This window comes from Cupressus sempervirens, chromosome 9, assembly GCF_028749045.1.
Source record: "Cupressus sempervirens isolate cs-2001-9-10 chromosome 9, ASM2874904v1, whole genome shotgun sequence".
NCBI classification, from domain to species: Eukaryota; Viridiplantae; Streptophyta; class Pinopsida; order Cupressales; family Cupressaceae; genus Cupressus; species Cupressus sempervirens.
In genome coordinates, this window is record NC_143126.1 from 355850163 (window position 1) to 355866540 (window position 16378).

At 34.8% G+C, this 16378-nt stretch overlaps 1 protein-coding gene across 1 annotated transcript in view; it reads right to left on the reverse strand.

Moving 5' to 3' along the window:
- Nucleotides 1–6570: 6570 nt before the first annotated feature.
- LOC149538768 (uncharacterized) overlaps nucleotides 6571–16378 on the reverse strand; it is a 128147-nt gene continuing 118339 nt past the window's right edge. Inside the window, exons 4-5 of the mRNA XM_089800092.1 lie at nucleotides 7899–8909; nucleotides 6571–7333 (exon numbers count right to left, since the gene is read on the reverse strand). Coding sequence (XP_089656218.1) covers nucleotides 6908–7333; nucleotides 7899–8909 — 1437 coding nt within the window. The 3' untranslated portion in view covers nucleotides 6571–6907. The remainder of the gene's footprint in view (nucleotides 7334–7898; nucleotides 8910–16378) is intronic.

A 16378-nucleotide genomic window follows, 5' to 3' on the forward strand; every position in this document is an offset into this window, starting at 1 on the left:
ATGTATCTCTAGGTATGATATCACATAGTACCTCATCATGGTAACAACTAATCTTGAACTTCACTAGGCATTGTTCATTGACCATGACCTTGTGGTCATCTTTCACTAAGGCAATACAATATGGGTGTGGGTGTTTTTACCTCTTGATATTTATTATAGTGACCATCTCTTCTGACACCAAATTTTTAGTTCTTCCATCATCGATAATTACATTGTAACACTAATCTCCACACTTTCACTTGGTGCAAAACAAGCTCCTCCTTTGATCAAGTTCATTCTCATCACTCAATAGGACTCTTTTTTAACTAGAACTTCTCCTCTTTTAGCATCTTTAAAATGTATTGGTTTGGCATCTTGATCTATATTGGAAACTTTGGTCTAGCCCTTCACTTATCTAATATTTCCTTCCTTGGCATTGAGGACATTCAAACTCTTTATGATCTTCTTCTCCACAGTGAAAATCTCTTCCATGAAATCCTCCTCTTCTTGATCCTTGTCCCCTTCACCTTCTTCACTAATCTCTATTATTTTGATCATGGAAAATTGTTTCCCCTCTAGTTTAGATTTCTACTATTGCCTTCATCCTTCTTCTTATAATCTTCATTTCAATCTCCATAAGATCATCCACTAGATTTTCCTCCATGACATATTTCTCATTGTCATATCTCAAACTTCTTATTCAGATTCTCCTCTTCTCTTAGGTAGAAAGAGTATGCCTCCTTAATACTCTTCATTCAAACCAAACTTAACTCATCCTGAATGGTTGGCCTCAACCCATTAATGTAATGGACAACTTTCTCCTTGTTAGTTTTTGCATGGTCTATTCTGATGAGAGCCCGATAGAACTCTTCTATATACTCCTAAAAAAATCTCCCCTCTTGCTTCAACCCTTCCATTTTCTTTAGCAAATCAAGCTCATAATCAATGAGAATTAATTGTTGCATTATTTATCCACCATTTGATCCCATCTTGTGATATTCTCCTTTCCTCTTCTATTTTTATCCAATTGGATCTCCTACCACTAGATATTTTCATGATCCTTTAGTTTGGCCTTCACAAACTTGACCCTATCATGATCCTCAATATCTTCGTACTAAAAATACTCTTCCAATTCACTGATCTTGTAGATCAATTCCTTTGGGTTAATATTTCCCAAAAATGTGGGAACCTCAATCTTAGGTATTTTCCCAATCTTGGAAATGGTCTTGAAAAGCCTTTCTTCCTTTGAGTTTAGAACTTCATCTTCAACTTTTTGATTAACATTTTCTATTTCTTCTCACTCATTCTCACTTTATCTCTTATGAAAAGATTCATGCCTTTGTGCATCTATTCTTACAATGCTTTTATTTATCTTTGGAGGGCTCTAAAACATTCAAGTGTCACACCTTTGGATCTTCCCCCACATTTCCTTTATGGAGGCTTTTTCATGCTTATTGTTAAAGACCCATTACAAATTGCCTCACAATCAACAATATATCTACACACTCATCTTAAACCATTGTCTTGGAGTTGGTGCAAACTAGCACACATCGGTGATCTATCTACACACTCAAGAACTTCTACTTTGATACCACTTGATGAACGGTTCACCCTTTGCTATCACAAACACAGAACAAAAATTAGAGAAATAATAGAATTTTGCAAGAACTACACATGGGCTTTCTAATTATCTCCAAAACTATGGAATTAGAGAGCTCAAAAATATGCAAACCTACATGGGTGTTTTCTTTACAATATTCTTCAAGATAGAGCTATGAACTAACACACTTAAAACTTCCCTAGACAACACTATGGGACTTCCTTATATAGGAAATTTTCTACCACTTGGGAAGGTTCTAGACATTTAACCCTACCCCTTGAGGCTGGCCGACCCCCAAATTATTATTATTTTTATATTTATTATATAAGGTTGCCTCAAAAAAATTACAAATGATACTTTTAGGTAGCCTAAATTCTAGAGGCCATAAATTTCAAAACATAGCTCCGATTTGAAACTTAAATACTTTTTAAAAATGGCAGCTCCTAATCTATAACAACTTATTTTGGAAGCACACATCAGCTAAGATCTCGACTTATTTCAGAGTCATTTAGGCCTTCAAAATTGAGCTTAAATATTTTGTACCCAAAGATCTCTATAACTTTTGTAATACATTAGGTGTTAAAATGAAGCTCCACTAGTAGGATGATATAACTAAGATGAACCTCAACCTATGAAATCAAAACATTTTAATCTTGTATGAAAGACTTACTAAAATTAGTAATTTTTCACAAATAGTTACTCTAACTAAAATATCCCTTATTGAAAAGATAGAAATAGAAATATTTTTGGGTGATGCAAGATTTTCCTTACACCCAGGATGGATGCTCCTACATCGCATCTTTCATTTCATTCCTTACATGGGTTCGAGCATGTCTTCTCTTTTATTGTTAAGGACATTTTGTCTATTGCATGTCTTGGTAACTAGAATTATCTACTTTTAGCTATGTTGCAATATTTTGAGTGGAAACTAAAGCTCTTAGGTCCTAAGATTATCTTAGGTATACCATTTTGTAGATCTTGTTGAGATTTGTTTGATGCATTTTGAATGGAGTCAATCAGAGTCCAAACATAAAATTTATGGCTTACAAAATGAAGGTGGTTTTGTTGATCATGAACTCTCATACGACAAAACACCTTGTTTCACATTTTATTTCTGGGACATGCATAGTATTGTTTGGTTAACTAATAATACTCATATGAGACCCTAACAATAAAAAATTTCATTTGGGAAACAAAAGGCACTTCTTCTCATGTCCAGAAGGTAAAATATGATGTTTTAGATATCCTTTATTGAGTAAAGGCCAATGCAATCATAAAAAATTAGGCTCGTGGCCATTAAAAAAGTTTAAATCTTCATGTGATGTCTTAAAAGAAAAACTCTTATCCCTCCATAATATAATTGGCCCATTAGTTTGGATATACGCTTATGTTGTGTATTTGTTATGATTCTGGTTTACTTCTTTGATGTGAAGTGTAGATTGTAAGTGCTTCCTTCTCGATGTAGATATTGCCTTTGGTTGGTTGAGTCTAACTTATTCCACCTATGAATTGACCCTTGTTGTGGGCCTTGATTTTTTTCTTTTCCTTGGTGCTTGCATCTCTCTAAGTGAGTAGTTTGGTGTGGATATGTCACTAGAATAGTTATTATTGCATGAGTGTTTAGATGGTTGGTGGTATTAAGAGTTCCCCCCAACTCATCTTAGGTTGGTTGGTGGTATTAAGAGTTTCCCAACCCTAACACTCTACATCTATATATCCTTATCCATACAACTTTAGGATGCTATCTTGGTCAGCTTTTCCATTCTAGATGACTCAATATAGGAGACTGAGTGGTAGATAAGGTTGAGAGTAGTATCCCTAGTATGTGGCTAGGACATGGTCTCTTTGGACAAACATTACTATTATGAGAGTTTGTATGAAGTGAAATGTAGGATTTTCTCCACTAATCAAATTTGTTACAACCTTGTTGGAAAATGGTACCTTGTCTAATTAGGTTAAATGACCCTAGTTCCTGGTGATAGTTGAGCTTTCCATACCATAGAGACTATGTTGCTCTTATACTTGGCGGTAAGTTATGTAGTGTGTATCCCTTTATAAGGAAGGAGTTCTTAAGCCTCTTTGATGTGAGTGCTTTGGTTGTGATTATGCAAATTGATACATGTGTACCTCTTTTTGCCTTGATTTAGATGTAATAATATACCTCAAAGGAGTGCAAATTTGATTTTATAATGCTTGCGCATGGCATAGTAGTGTTCTTTAGTATTTTTGGGATGGTTCTTCTCCTTGATTCCAATTTGATTTGGAAGTGGATGGTGTTTTGACCTTCATTAGTGGTCACTTGGTAGGTGCATGTTGTAATTGGACACATTATGATGAGTTAGAGTAGTATGTTCCTTACCTCATAGTTTAGAGTTCATGGATGGATGAGTTTTCGTTGTGCACATTAAGCTCCTTGTTGAAGGACTTTGTGTCACTATGATACTATTTATCATATGGTTGACTTTTTTGGTGGTTGGCAAGATTGTATATATTTGAGTGATTTGGTTTGACATATGGAGAAGTTGGTGAGCCTTCCTTGATTTTATAAATTTGGTTACCTATATACATTTGGTTACCCGATTGCTGAGGGGTTATAATATTGTGGGGACTTTATGATTGCTTTGGGTCTTTTTACCTGCTTACATTTGCATTTGGTAACCTATATACATTTATAACTAGATTTTTCTTTTTCTTTTTTAAAAACCAAATGCATGGACTTCCCAAAATATAGGGAAAAATGACCAACTTTATTGCAATGTTTGGGACCAAGGAGTGGTCCTTAGGTATGTCTCTCTCTCTCTCTCTCTCTCTCTCTCTCTCTCTCTCTCTCTCTCTCTATTTTTTCTTTTCTTTTCTCTTTTTTAAAGCCTGATGTATGGACTACAAGAATAGAGGGATCAATGACTAGCTTGATTCCAATGATTTGGACCAAGGAGTGGTCCCTATAATACTTAGGGGTATTAGTTTTGATTTTGCTCTTGGTATGTCCTGATCATTTTTTGGATCACAAACTTCCAGGAGTAAGCCTAGTCTTTAGGTGGGATGATGTAGCCCCTTCCCCATTTGATTTTTGTATGCAACCTTGATGCTCTTTCTTTGTAAACGATCATGTTTGGACCCATGAGTGGTCTACACCCTTGGAGTGATTTAATTTATGTTGTTGTTTTAGTAAGTTGGTTATGCTTTATGCCTGATTTATGAGATTATGATGTATCAAATGGTTTCAATAAGATTTGTGCAAGTGTTTACCTAAATTTATATGACATTTTGATGTTGTTCTTTGAATACTCTTGAGATGTGTACAGTGGCTATACTGTGAGATGCTTCAAATTGTTGCATCTGATGTGGTTCCTACAATAGTGTTGACTCATGTGTTTGACCATGTTGATTAGTGGTATTTTGACCACATCCATATGATGGTTCTTTGTGATGCTATTTGTTGTATTTTATATTGGAGGTTTACCGTATTTTTGTAGGATGATTTTTTGGGGACTATGGATTATGATTTATGATACTCTAATGATTATTATTGGATTCATTGATGGTGTGATTGTGGTACCGATATTTATCTTATTCTTATAGTAGACTTATGCAGTGATGAAAATGAATTATTGAAATGAAAATAATTAGATGTTTTATCACACAATCATGTGTAGTTGTATGCTTTAGCTATTATGTATTGTACATCTATACTTGATGTTTGTTTATTTACTGGACAAGAACTTATATCCTTGGTAGTGACATCTAGAGTTAGTGATTTTGACCATTCATTTTGAGATGATATCATCCTTGTATGGGAGACATATATGTCTAGATTATGTTATTAACCTTCTAGTAATTGGTAAACCTGGATTCATAATGCATCATGTGATTAGACCCATGAGCATGTCTATGCATTTAGGGTTCTACAATTGTTGCAGAAATTATTAATTAAATATTGATTTGATATGATTTGGAATATTTTATATTTATTTAATTTATTTTTAATTATCAATTAATTTGTCGTAGTTGAATTCCAAGCAAGTAGAATTGCCCAATTTAATTGGAAAAGGGGCCAATTAATCTATTAAGTAACTTAGTATTTTAATTTTTAAGTCACTTTAATAAAAGTGCTTATATTAGGTAAAAGTGAGTTTTATTACTCACTTCTCACTTTGTAATTTTATGGTTTTAGAGAATTTCCTCAAACCCCTCTTGTGAGAATCATTTTTTTTGTTGCCGAAGTTTTCCTTACTGCGATCTTTACGAGATTAGTATCATTGGATTTGTCTAGATTTCTCTACTTTACTAAAGGTTTCAACCGATTTGGTGGGGTTTTTATTTAGTTCTTCTCATTCTTGGTTTTTGCCAAATGTGAGAGGTAGGGCCTTCACATTTAAGTTTTTTATCTATTTTAATATATTCTTTCAATTGCTAAATGTTAGGGAATGGAGAACTAGTGTTCCCCTTCTTTTTTATGCAATTCCATCACTCAGTTGGACAGGGATGAGTATTTCTTTATCATAAGTTTTTTGGAATGTCTTACTTTGGGGATTTTATGCTGATGGAATTTTCCTAAGATCCTGTAGCTCAACTTTGTCTACCACCATTATTAGCTAATCTAGGTTCATTTGTGCTTGATTGTATGCATGTTCTTGATTAATGTAGATAATTTTGACATCATTTTCTTGATTGTGTGGATATTCTTTATTGAGTAGAATATGTGAAAGAAGACGTAAAAAATCTGAAGAAACATGATAAGAAAAGGTCAATGTATATTTTTGCAATATTAGAACACTGTAATAATAAATAAATTAATTAATTTAAAATTAAAAGAAAAACTGTTTATATAGAATATGACGCCTCCTAAAAATATAAAGACAAACATACCAATTTAATGTCAATTAATTCTTGAAACCTTTCATTCCGAAATGAAAATGTTATTATCTGGTTTTAGAAAAAAGGACTGACATACCAAAGTTCTATATGACAAAGATTGAATGTCCCATAGATTTATTTTAACGCAGTGAATATCATTATCTGCTTTATTTAATAAATTCAAAATTAAATAATAAAAATATTATATCGACAGACCCCATTAAAGAACAACTTCGCTTCACCTTGACCTGCTTACGTATACGTAGAGGAAGGTGATCGATTGGGTATTGGAACTCAACTTATTACTTGAAAACTCCTACATGGATCCCATCTATATTACGACCTCGTAAAGCCACGTTGACATTCCTCCAGCATTCAATCAGTGGCCACGAAATTTCAACTAGGGTTGGGATTGTTTGACACATATAATGTGCCTCTAGAAAGCTCCTAAATCTTTAGGATTTTCCATGCTTATCTCGCCCTTTTGTGTAATGAATCTGAATGGGCGTCTGTTCTAACAGTAAAAGCATCAAACGACTCGTCAAACCTTTCAAGTAAGAGAGCCTGATCAAATTTATCCCCTCCATTCGTGGGGCCATGCAACCAATTTGTGCTCAGCTCATCTCCCCTGAACAGAACTGATTCATGCTGACTGAGTGGAGAGAATACATTTTCTCTCTCCCTCACAATTTGGAAATCATCCAACGCATTTCCTGGCTGAGGATAAGGAGCAATCCTTGTGCTATGATCTGAGCTGGCACTGCTGTTGGTAAGAATGGGTGACTCTGATATTTTCGAGGCCTTACTTTTAGTAGATCCCAACCGGATTCTATGCAAATCAGACGTGGGGATGTTGGTCAGGGGACGTATATTGCTGTGTGCACTTTGCCGTATATCCTGCAAAGCAAGGAATGCCATCAATATTATTTATGCACAGTGTTGAGTTTTCTTGTACAACAGGTTATTGGTAATCTCAAGGGACAAATTAGAAGCAGCTTGGTATACAAAATGCTCTTGTCAGCAGGCATTAACTGGAATGAAACGGAGTTTTATCCGTCGGCTAGGGGCTCGGAAACGCCCGTGGCTATACAGCCACGAAAATGCACTTCCTTTACATTGCTTTTTGAAACTTTTTTAAAAAAATTCCAAGTCCTCTCCTTCGTAAGGAAGTGCATTTTCGTGGCTGTATAGACTTTGCCCTATAAAACAAGAGAAATGTCTTTTAGCATCAACCTTACAGGTCAAACGACCTGATCCATCATCAGAATGATCCATCACTAGAATGTGAAAGTGCAAGATTAGAAATAATAATCTTTTCACTATTTCTAAATCTGTACTTTTCCATCTTGACGATGGATCATACTAAAAATCCAAATATAATTGCTTTACAAATAGATTGTGGAATTGTGCAAATCTGATAATGTTAAGAGTAAAGTCTATATATAGAACAGGAAGTGCATACCATGTGTCTCAAGGCCATATCTAGGGATTTCTTTGAGATTGTTCTCCCAAAACCAGAACTATCGGGAACTGATGTCGACTTCACCTGTCGTCGGGACAGCGAGGTGGATGAATTACTTGTAGGGCTTGCTTGGTCTTCGTGTTCTTTGGTCTCTGATACTTTGCTGCCAAGTAAAACTGACTTAGTGACTTCAGCACCATTGATGTGCGGCTTAGTAGGTTGCAAAGTAGGCTTACCATGCCTGTCGCTGGACACTCTTCCTCTCGTAACAATTGGAGAGCAAGACTTTCCTCTTGGCCTACTTACTACTTGTGAAGTGGGAGGTCGCTGGACACCAGAGGTGGAGGTGGAGGTGGAGGTGAGAGCTCCAGGTCTACTTCTCGCAGCCGAGATTGGCCTGTCGTGCATTGTGGTCCTCAGATTGGGCGGGGCATCAAGAGAAAAACCAGGCAACACCAGAGGTGGAGATGGAGATGGAGATGGTCGCGGTGGGTTTCTAGAGAGCATAGAGGAGATGTTACTGGCTGGAAAAGAGCGAGTGGGAGGAACACAAGTGCCATGGTTAAGAGTCGTTGGAGTTGATTGTTGTCTGGTTGGTGTGGATGGCCTGGATAATGACTTCGATGTTGTCATGGTAGGCCTTGGTGTAGGCATTGTTGATCTTGATGTAGGTGTGGAAGGCCTTGATGATGGTGATGATGCTGGAACTGTACATCTTGATGTAGGTGTGGAGGGCCTTGATGTAGTTCGTGTACTAGTGGGGGTTGAAGGCCTCCCTGAAGCCGTCACTGTGACTGTTGAACGTGGAACGGATGTTGCTGAAGGAGAGACGCCTCTAGACCTTGCAGGGGTAGATGATCTTGATGATGTAGGACCTGTGCTTGCCACCATTGAAGACCTTGCTGCACTTGCAATATTCATTGAACTATTCATTCCAGAGGACATCATTTGACGAGATGTCAAACTACCTCTAATCATCTTTGACGAGGAATCAGTATGAGGATTAGAAAGCTGTCAATAATAGAGCACATATATCAGTAACACTCACTGTGCAAGGGAAACCAAATGAATATTATCTGCGAGGGAAAGTTAGGCTGAGCATAAAAACAATATTTAAGCAACCCAGTTCACAACGAATAAAATAATTGGCACAGAATCACAAAGAATAATATATGAAATGACTATGGTCTGTTTCTTAGCGGACCAGGTAAGGCTGGAAATCCACATGGACAGCTTAAATAGACAGTACGACGTTAATGCCGGCGTGCCTGCCATTGACATATAATTATGATAAATTATGTAGTGGAAAAGGCCGCTTAGCCATTAACCATAACAATTATATTAAAAAAATTGTGAGACATACAATTGTTAGGGTGGTCTCATCACTGTTGTAAAATCACGGTCATGTTTTGTGTTCGCTATTAATAAAGTCCATTTCATTTTTTTTTTTGAGCAAAGAACTCCAGCCACGTACTGGTATGGGCCAAAAAAAAAGCTGGCACTGGTTTATTTAGGTTCACACATATTTAATGATTATAATATTAATAAAAATAATATTAATATTATTATTTTGAAAATTCATTGACATACAGTTTACTTCACTTCTGTTGATTAAAAATAATTATTTAACTTGATGTGCATTGGATTATGAAAGAATTTATTAAATTAATATATATATATAATTTTCTTTTTTAAGAATGGATATTGACTTTTGTATTCTACCAAAATCGAATTCATCTAGAAGATTAAGAATAGAGGTTAGGTAGAATATCTACTGACTAATGGGCTGTTCTTTTAGTTTTGTAACTATTTCAATTGGATACTTGATGAGTGCCAAAATCATATATTTGCAATACATATATATTTCTTAGAATAAAATAGGAGAGTACATGGATATATCTTTATGTATGTGATTTCTCTCTGTGTCAAGGCTGAAATATTGTGTCATTTTAACCATATAACAGACTAATAAAAGACCATAACCAATTGATAACCCCTAACATTCCTCTAACTCTCTAGGTATTTTAAAATAAATGGATTGAGGATTGTAAGTAACTTGCAACTTCTATCTTAGTAATCTGCAATGACATATTAGGCTAAAATAGAAAGGGAAATAATCAAAACTTTAAACATAGAATACTAATTTATTAGTTGTGCATTACATTTCTCACTTCAAACTCATTGAAATAAAAAATTTAGTTATTTTTAAAACTTTCTTAGATATTTTAAAATATAGCTATGTTAAGATGAGGTCCAATGAAAGGGAACTTCCTTCAAAGTAGAGTTGAGGCTGCTAGATTTTAAACAACACCGTGACCCCAAAAACAATCTCACAAGACCTCATGTTCCTCCAAAATAGAGCTTAATGACACTCATAACTCTCGTGTCTTAACTTTTATTATTAAATAGAATATAAATAATCAATTTATTTTTAAATTTACGAAACAAATTGCACTAGTTCTTATATTTCTCACAAAAAGATTACCACTGCTGTTTTCTTCCATAGTAGAATATTAATTTAATTTTGTTGGTATTATATAATTTTAAATTTGTTGTCTCTCCAAATCTTCTACATGAATTATTATAATAATGAAATATAAATATAATAAATAATTTACATAAATTTCTATTATGAATAATTTCTAACATTATTTCCTTTTCTAGGGAGTGAGCTCCTCGATATCTTTTTATATTTGAGATATTTTACCTTTTTTTGATTGTGGGACTACCTGTGAGACAAAGGTCATTGTTCTCTTCAGCCACCTTCACAGGGCAGAATTTTTTTGACTCTAGAAATTAGGGACATCTTTAGGATTGCACTTGAGAGACTATATAAGGCAGAGAGCAAGGCAGGAGAAAGCTAAGAGAGTAATAAAACTAGCCTTGACATTAAAGTTTACAAGAATATTCTACAGAAGAAAAAAAATCATTTTATGATCACAAGGAAGAGTTAATCTTTCTTAGTGAAAATAATCTCAAACACTTTTGGAGAGAACTTCAAACAAGAAACAAACAAACTGAAAATACTATTACAGCCACTCAATAATTTTAGTATGCCAAGCAACTTTATGAAAAGGATGATGGTGTGGACCCACCACCCTTGGTCAATAGTATGGAAGACCTTTTTACTGTGCAAGAGGTTGAGAGGGGTATTAAGAAGTTAGGTACCAGTAAGGCAAAAAATTTGCAAAGCTTCAAGCGAAGTATCTCAAGTGGGGCACGAAAACTCCACCTCTCATTATCGAAATCTTCAATAATATCAATGAACACAAGTTTTCTACCTTTACAAGAGTGGTGAGGTTAATAATTCCTCTAATTACAAGACCATAATGATCAAACCTCTATTTGCAAAACCTTTTGGCAGCACAATAGAAAACAAAATCAGCAAATGGGCTGAAGAGAACCACAATGTGCAAGAGGTCAAGTGGGTTTCAAGCCAAAACAATTGACTATTGACCATGGCACCACCCTGAGACACATTATCGAAAAAGCATGGGAGAGAAAGGATGAGGTTTTTTGTTGCTTTGCTGACTTTAAAAAGGCTTTTGACACTATCCCTAGGAAAAACTTTGGATCAGGATGGAAGAATTGGGTATCCCTACAAATCTCAGAGTTGTTGTTCATAGGATGTATGAAGAAGTGAGTTAAAATCAGAACTTCAAAAGGTATTTCAAAGTGTTTAAGGAGTGATATTGGGGTCAAGCAAGGCTGCCCACTTTCACCAACTCTACTCGGCATATACATTGACAAACTTGAAGAATGGTTGGACATGCAAAATGGTGAGGGTATCCAATTAGGTGAGTTTTTGATATGGCTGCTCTTGTCTGCAGACGATCTCATTTTGGTTGCCAAATCTGCCTATGGTTTGCAAGAACATTTACTTTCGCTTGAGCGATTTTGCAAAATGGTTGGGATGCAAGTTAATATCAGTAAGACTAAAGTTATGATCTTTTCTAAAAGTAGAAAAACAACATGAATATATATTCTATTTTGAGGGCAGCATTCTTGAGGTAGCAGAGTATAAATACCTCAGGATTGACTTCAACAAAAATCTAAGATGTGAAGGTTGTAGAAAGAAAAGGGTTTTGGGAGGATGGAAGGCACTTTGTGCTCTACAAAATAGGTGTCATGATGCTGAGGTTTGGAATTGGGAAACCAATCAAACTTTTTTCGGGCTTCTTGTGTTACTGGTTGTTCTATATGGCTGTGAAATATGGGCCAGCAGCATTTCAATGTTACAATGGAGGCAAATCAAGATGATCCAAAAGCGCTGGATTATAGGCAAGTTTAAAATCAAAAGCACGGTTCCATATGATATCATGTTTTGTGAAGTGGGAGCTATACCTATTGAGGCTCATGTTATGGCCCACCTCATTAGCTATCATAAAAAAAATTGAAAAGATGGATGCAAGTAGATGACCTAAAGTGGTCTTTGATGATATTTTGTGTAAACGTAAAAGGACTTGGATGCAGCAAAACATCAAGTGGATGAGCAAATGGGATATCCATTTCAACATGTGTCCCACCAACAATAAAGAAATATAAGCCTTTCTTATGGAGAAATTCCATAAGAGAAATTGGGGATAGGGGTTTGATAGGAAATACTACATCAACAAGTTCAACCCCACATGTAATCAATGCCAAAAGGAGTATATAGAAGCCAACATATCTTGGAGAGCTAAGACTCTTATTGCGCAACTTAGGACCAACTCTCATCAACTTTGATGTGAGACTGGACGATGGAAGAGACCAAAAGAGCTCTAGGAAGAGAGAACCTACACGTTTTGCAATTCTAGAAAGATGGAAACAAAACAACACTATTTTAGAATGTGAGGATAGGAACAGCAGGGTCAAATTCATGGATATCCTATCCAACAACTCCTAGTAAAAATTATTCAACAAGTAGAACATTGAGAAGTTTGGTGGGCTCATCATCAACCTACACAAAAAGCACCAAATTAACAAAGTTGGTGTAGTGGCAAAGGTGTCCCATATGCTATGTTCAGCCTCATGACTGCTAAAATCTCATCTATCTATCTATCTACCATTTATAGCTACTGTGTACACATGGGATTCAGATAACAAACTGCAGTGGTTTTGCCCTAGGATGTTGCAGTTCATATCACATTGCAATAGTCAACATTCACACAACTGCTTGGGACAATACAATTTGGCTTCCTAAAGGGTTTTTGGTTACGTCTGTGTTTCTGCCTACAAGATCAAGGTTGGCTTTCACTCTTTTTTCCTCATACAAACAAAAACAAAAACTTTTTGTTCACAAATGCTCTCAAACGAATAAATTATTATATTGTTATCAAGATTTAACTATTTGTTGACTTATATTTTTGTGGGCAGTAATTCATAAAACCCTCTCTTTCATGAGAATGAAACACTTAGCTCATTACATTTAGATGATGCTCATAAAAATTGAATCCTAATAGCAATATAACAATTTGAATTGATGTAGAAAATATCTCCTAATTCTCAGAATGGAAAATTTTAATCATTTAAAAGGTTGTTTGTGGAGGAAAACTTATAGAGGAATATGGAAAACTTTGGGATGGTTCCACCCATCTTTGACCTAAACAAACTTGTAGAAAAATTACAAAACCCTGCCCACATTCCCCACTGAACCTAAACCAAAATTGGATCCAAACCGATTGAACCCAATCCAGTAACTTATATCACAAATAATGAAAGAGACGATTGCTTTAATGGGCAACACATGAAATCTCTTAGGAATTTAGTTTCTTGGAATATTGGATCTGGCTGTCTGTTAGCAACGTGACACTCAAAATTTGGAATAAACGATAAGGAGAAATGTTGATGGGTTAAATCTCTCTCATAAAACTTTTATGCACTGTCAAGCAAATGTTAGATTAACATTCTACTAAGAAATTGACAACACTAAAAAAATGTCTAATTTATGCTCGTTTACTGTTGTCATATTATTTTTGTTTTTTGGTATAAAACTTTGCGCTATAAAGTTGTGATCATTTGAATCATTTCAAATATAGATCAGCGTTATGCAAGTCGATATGCTATTTTTGGGAATTTAAATGACATGAGCAGTAACATTCTTTTAAGCAATTCTATATTTCCACTTCATTACTTAATTGATTGAAAACAATGTTGTAAAAAAAGTTATAACCATAAATAGAATTTCTTGATACCCTCTGAAAGGTCTTTCAATTAATCAATGATCAAATGCAAATTACTATTAGAAGTAGCTTTTCCATCCATATTGTGATGTTCATCACACAAATCATAAACATAAAATATTTTTTAGACAATTAGACATTAAACAGTTGGCAAATGCTCTTTTAGAGGCCCTAGGGATCTATAATCCTTTTTCAATGCAAGAGAGTGCAACTACCCTCTATCTACCAATTCAAAAACACAAAACTCAAATGCAAACAATTATAGAGACTCTCTGCACTCAATTCAACATAATAGATTGCAACAATAAAATCTATTTCTCATCAAAATATCCAAACATATCTTTAGATCATTAGCCCATTCATAGCCTCTCATCGTCTTTGTTCTTCTCTGTGCACTCTTCTATGCCTGCACACCTCCTCAATGCATAAATTCAAACTATTCAATTTCTACCAATGCATGTGCAGTCCTCTTACCTCAGTTGTTGGGCATCAACGATTCAAAACCTCTCTTTCTTGCATTTTTGGGATTTGCCCTGTATCACTCTCCTTTACTACACAGCCCACTTGTATACTGTTCATTCTCCTATTTCTTTGATTATTCAACTTTCGTGTGGCTGTCCACTCCACTCAATATCACAGCCCTTCTTGATTGATACCTCTCCCAACTACACACTCTATTGACCGATCATCCTCATGAGTTCGTGTCGTTTCTATTTCGTTTGCAGCCACACCAATTCTCACCCCAACCTACACTGATGGAATTTTTTTAAATTGTTCTCGCACAATCTCCCCCTTATCGCTGTTCTTTTTCTTGTTTTCTAACTTTTTATATAATATATAATATCAATGCCTACACAAATTCAGATGCTGCACAATTGCATAATAATTCTTGCCTTTCATTCTTCACCATTACACATATCTCAAAATTGAAAAATCTCTTGCTTCCATTGCATTAAACCTCTTCAAGTCAATTTATAATTCCAACTTCTCTTGTTCTTACACACGGGTAATCTTGAAATGTTCACTCTTTTTTGGCTGCCAACTATTCTTTGTCAAGCACTATCACTACTTCAAGGCAAGGTCACCGGGAGACGGGGAGACTTCGAGGTCTCCGGTACTGGTACGGCAATTTTTCAAATAGGAGACGGGGGTACTTGGAGACGGAAAATTTTTTATTTATTTTTTTAAATTAAATTTTTAATAGTTTAAACTTAAAGAGTCTAATACTAAAAGTAAATACAAAACTTGAAAATAGTAGTACTATAAGACTGAAAGACTAAAGTAAATAATAATAGTGTTGTCACATTAAAAATTAAAATAGACTCATAGAGTCAAAGATTTCAAAACTCACATGATCACAATATTGTATCTCATAGACATTTGTTTTTCAAATATTGCATATGATCACCATCATATTAGATTGATAATCGCTGAGATTATCATTACATATTCAAATTTTAAATTCAAAAAAGTATAGTTTGATGCTGAATTACCGATATGCAAACAAAAATGAACACTTTGTACAATAAACAAAAAACAGAAATATATCTAGTATTAGTATGTCAATGGTACTATCGTCTACTCCACAAGGTTGTGATCATCCATCTCAAAGTCTTCAGCTATCATGCTCTCCAAAAAATCATCACTCTCCAACTCAGGTTCCTCTGATGGTAGTACAACTGGGGGCAAATCATTAAGGCCATTTGGGTCAACCGCTTCTTCCACCATGGCTGTCACATCTCCATCATGTGCAATTTGATCCCATTTTGTTGAGGGACCTTCCATATATGTAGGATCAACACGAGAGAGAAGGCAGAGTGTGCTATGAATGTACACCAAGCTCTCTGCTTTCTTTGATCCCAATCGGTTCTTCTTCAATGAATGAATAAAACCATAAGTGCTCCAATTCCTCTCAGAAGCTGAAGAACTAGCCACTTGTGACAACAATCTTATTGCAAATGATTGCAACTCAGGAGTATCACCTCGTGATAGAATCCAAAATAGTAGGAGATATAATAAATTATAATATAAATATCTTGGAAGTTCAATAGGATATTTGTAAACATAAATATCTATAGAAATATCACAACATAAATATCTACATTTTTAATTTAAATATTTAAATATTTTTGGTTGTTCTTAGTGGTTTTAATTATTTCTCAAATATTTCTAATTATTGTTGGTTCACTTGGAATTTAGAATAAAAATATTTTTTTAAAAGTGTTTCTAATGTTTTTAAAGTTATTAATTTATTAAATAAAACATTTTAAATGATTTAATCATTTAAATTATCGATGGTCTTAATTTTTGCATTAAAAA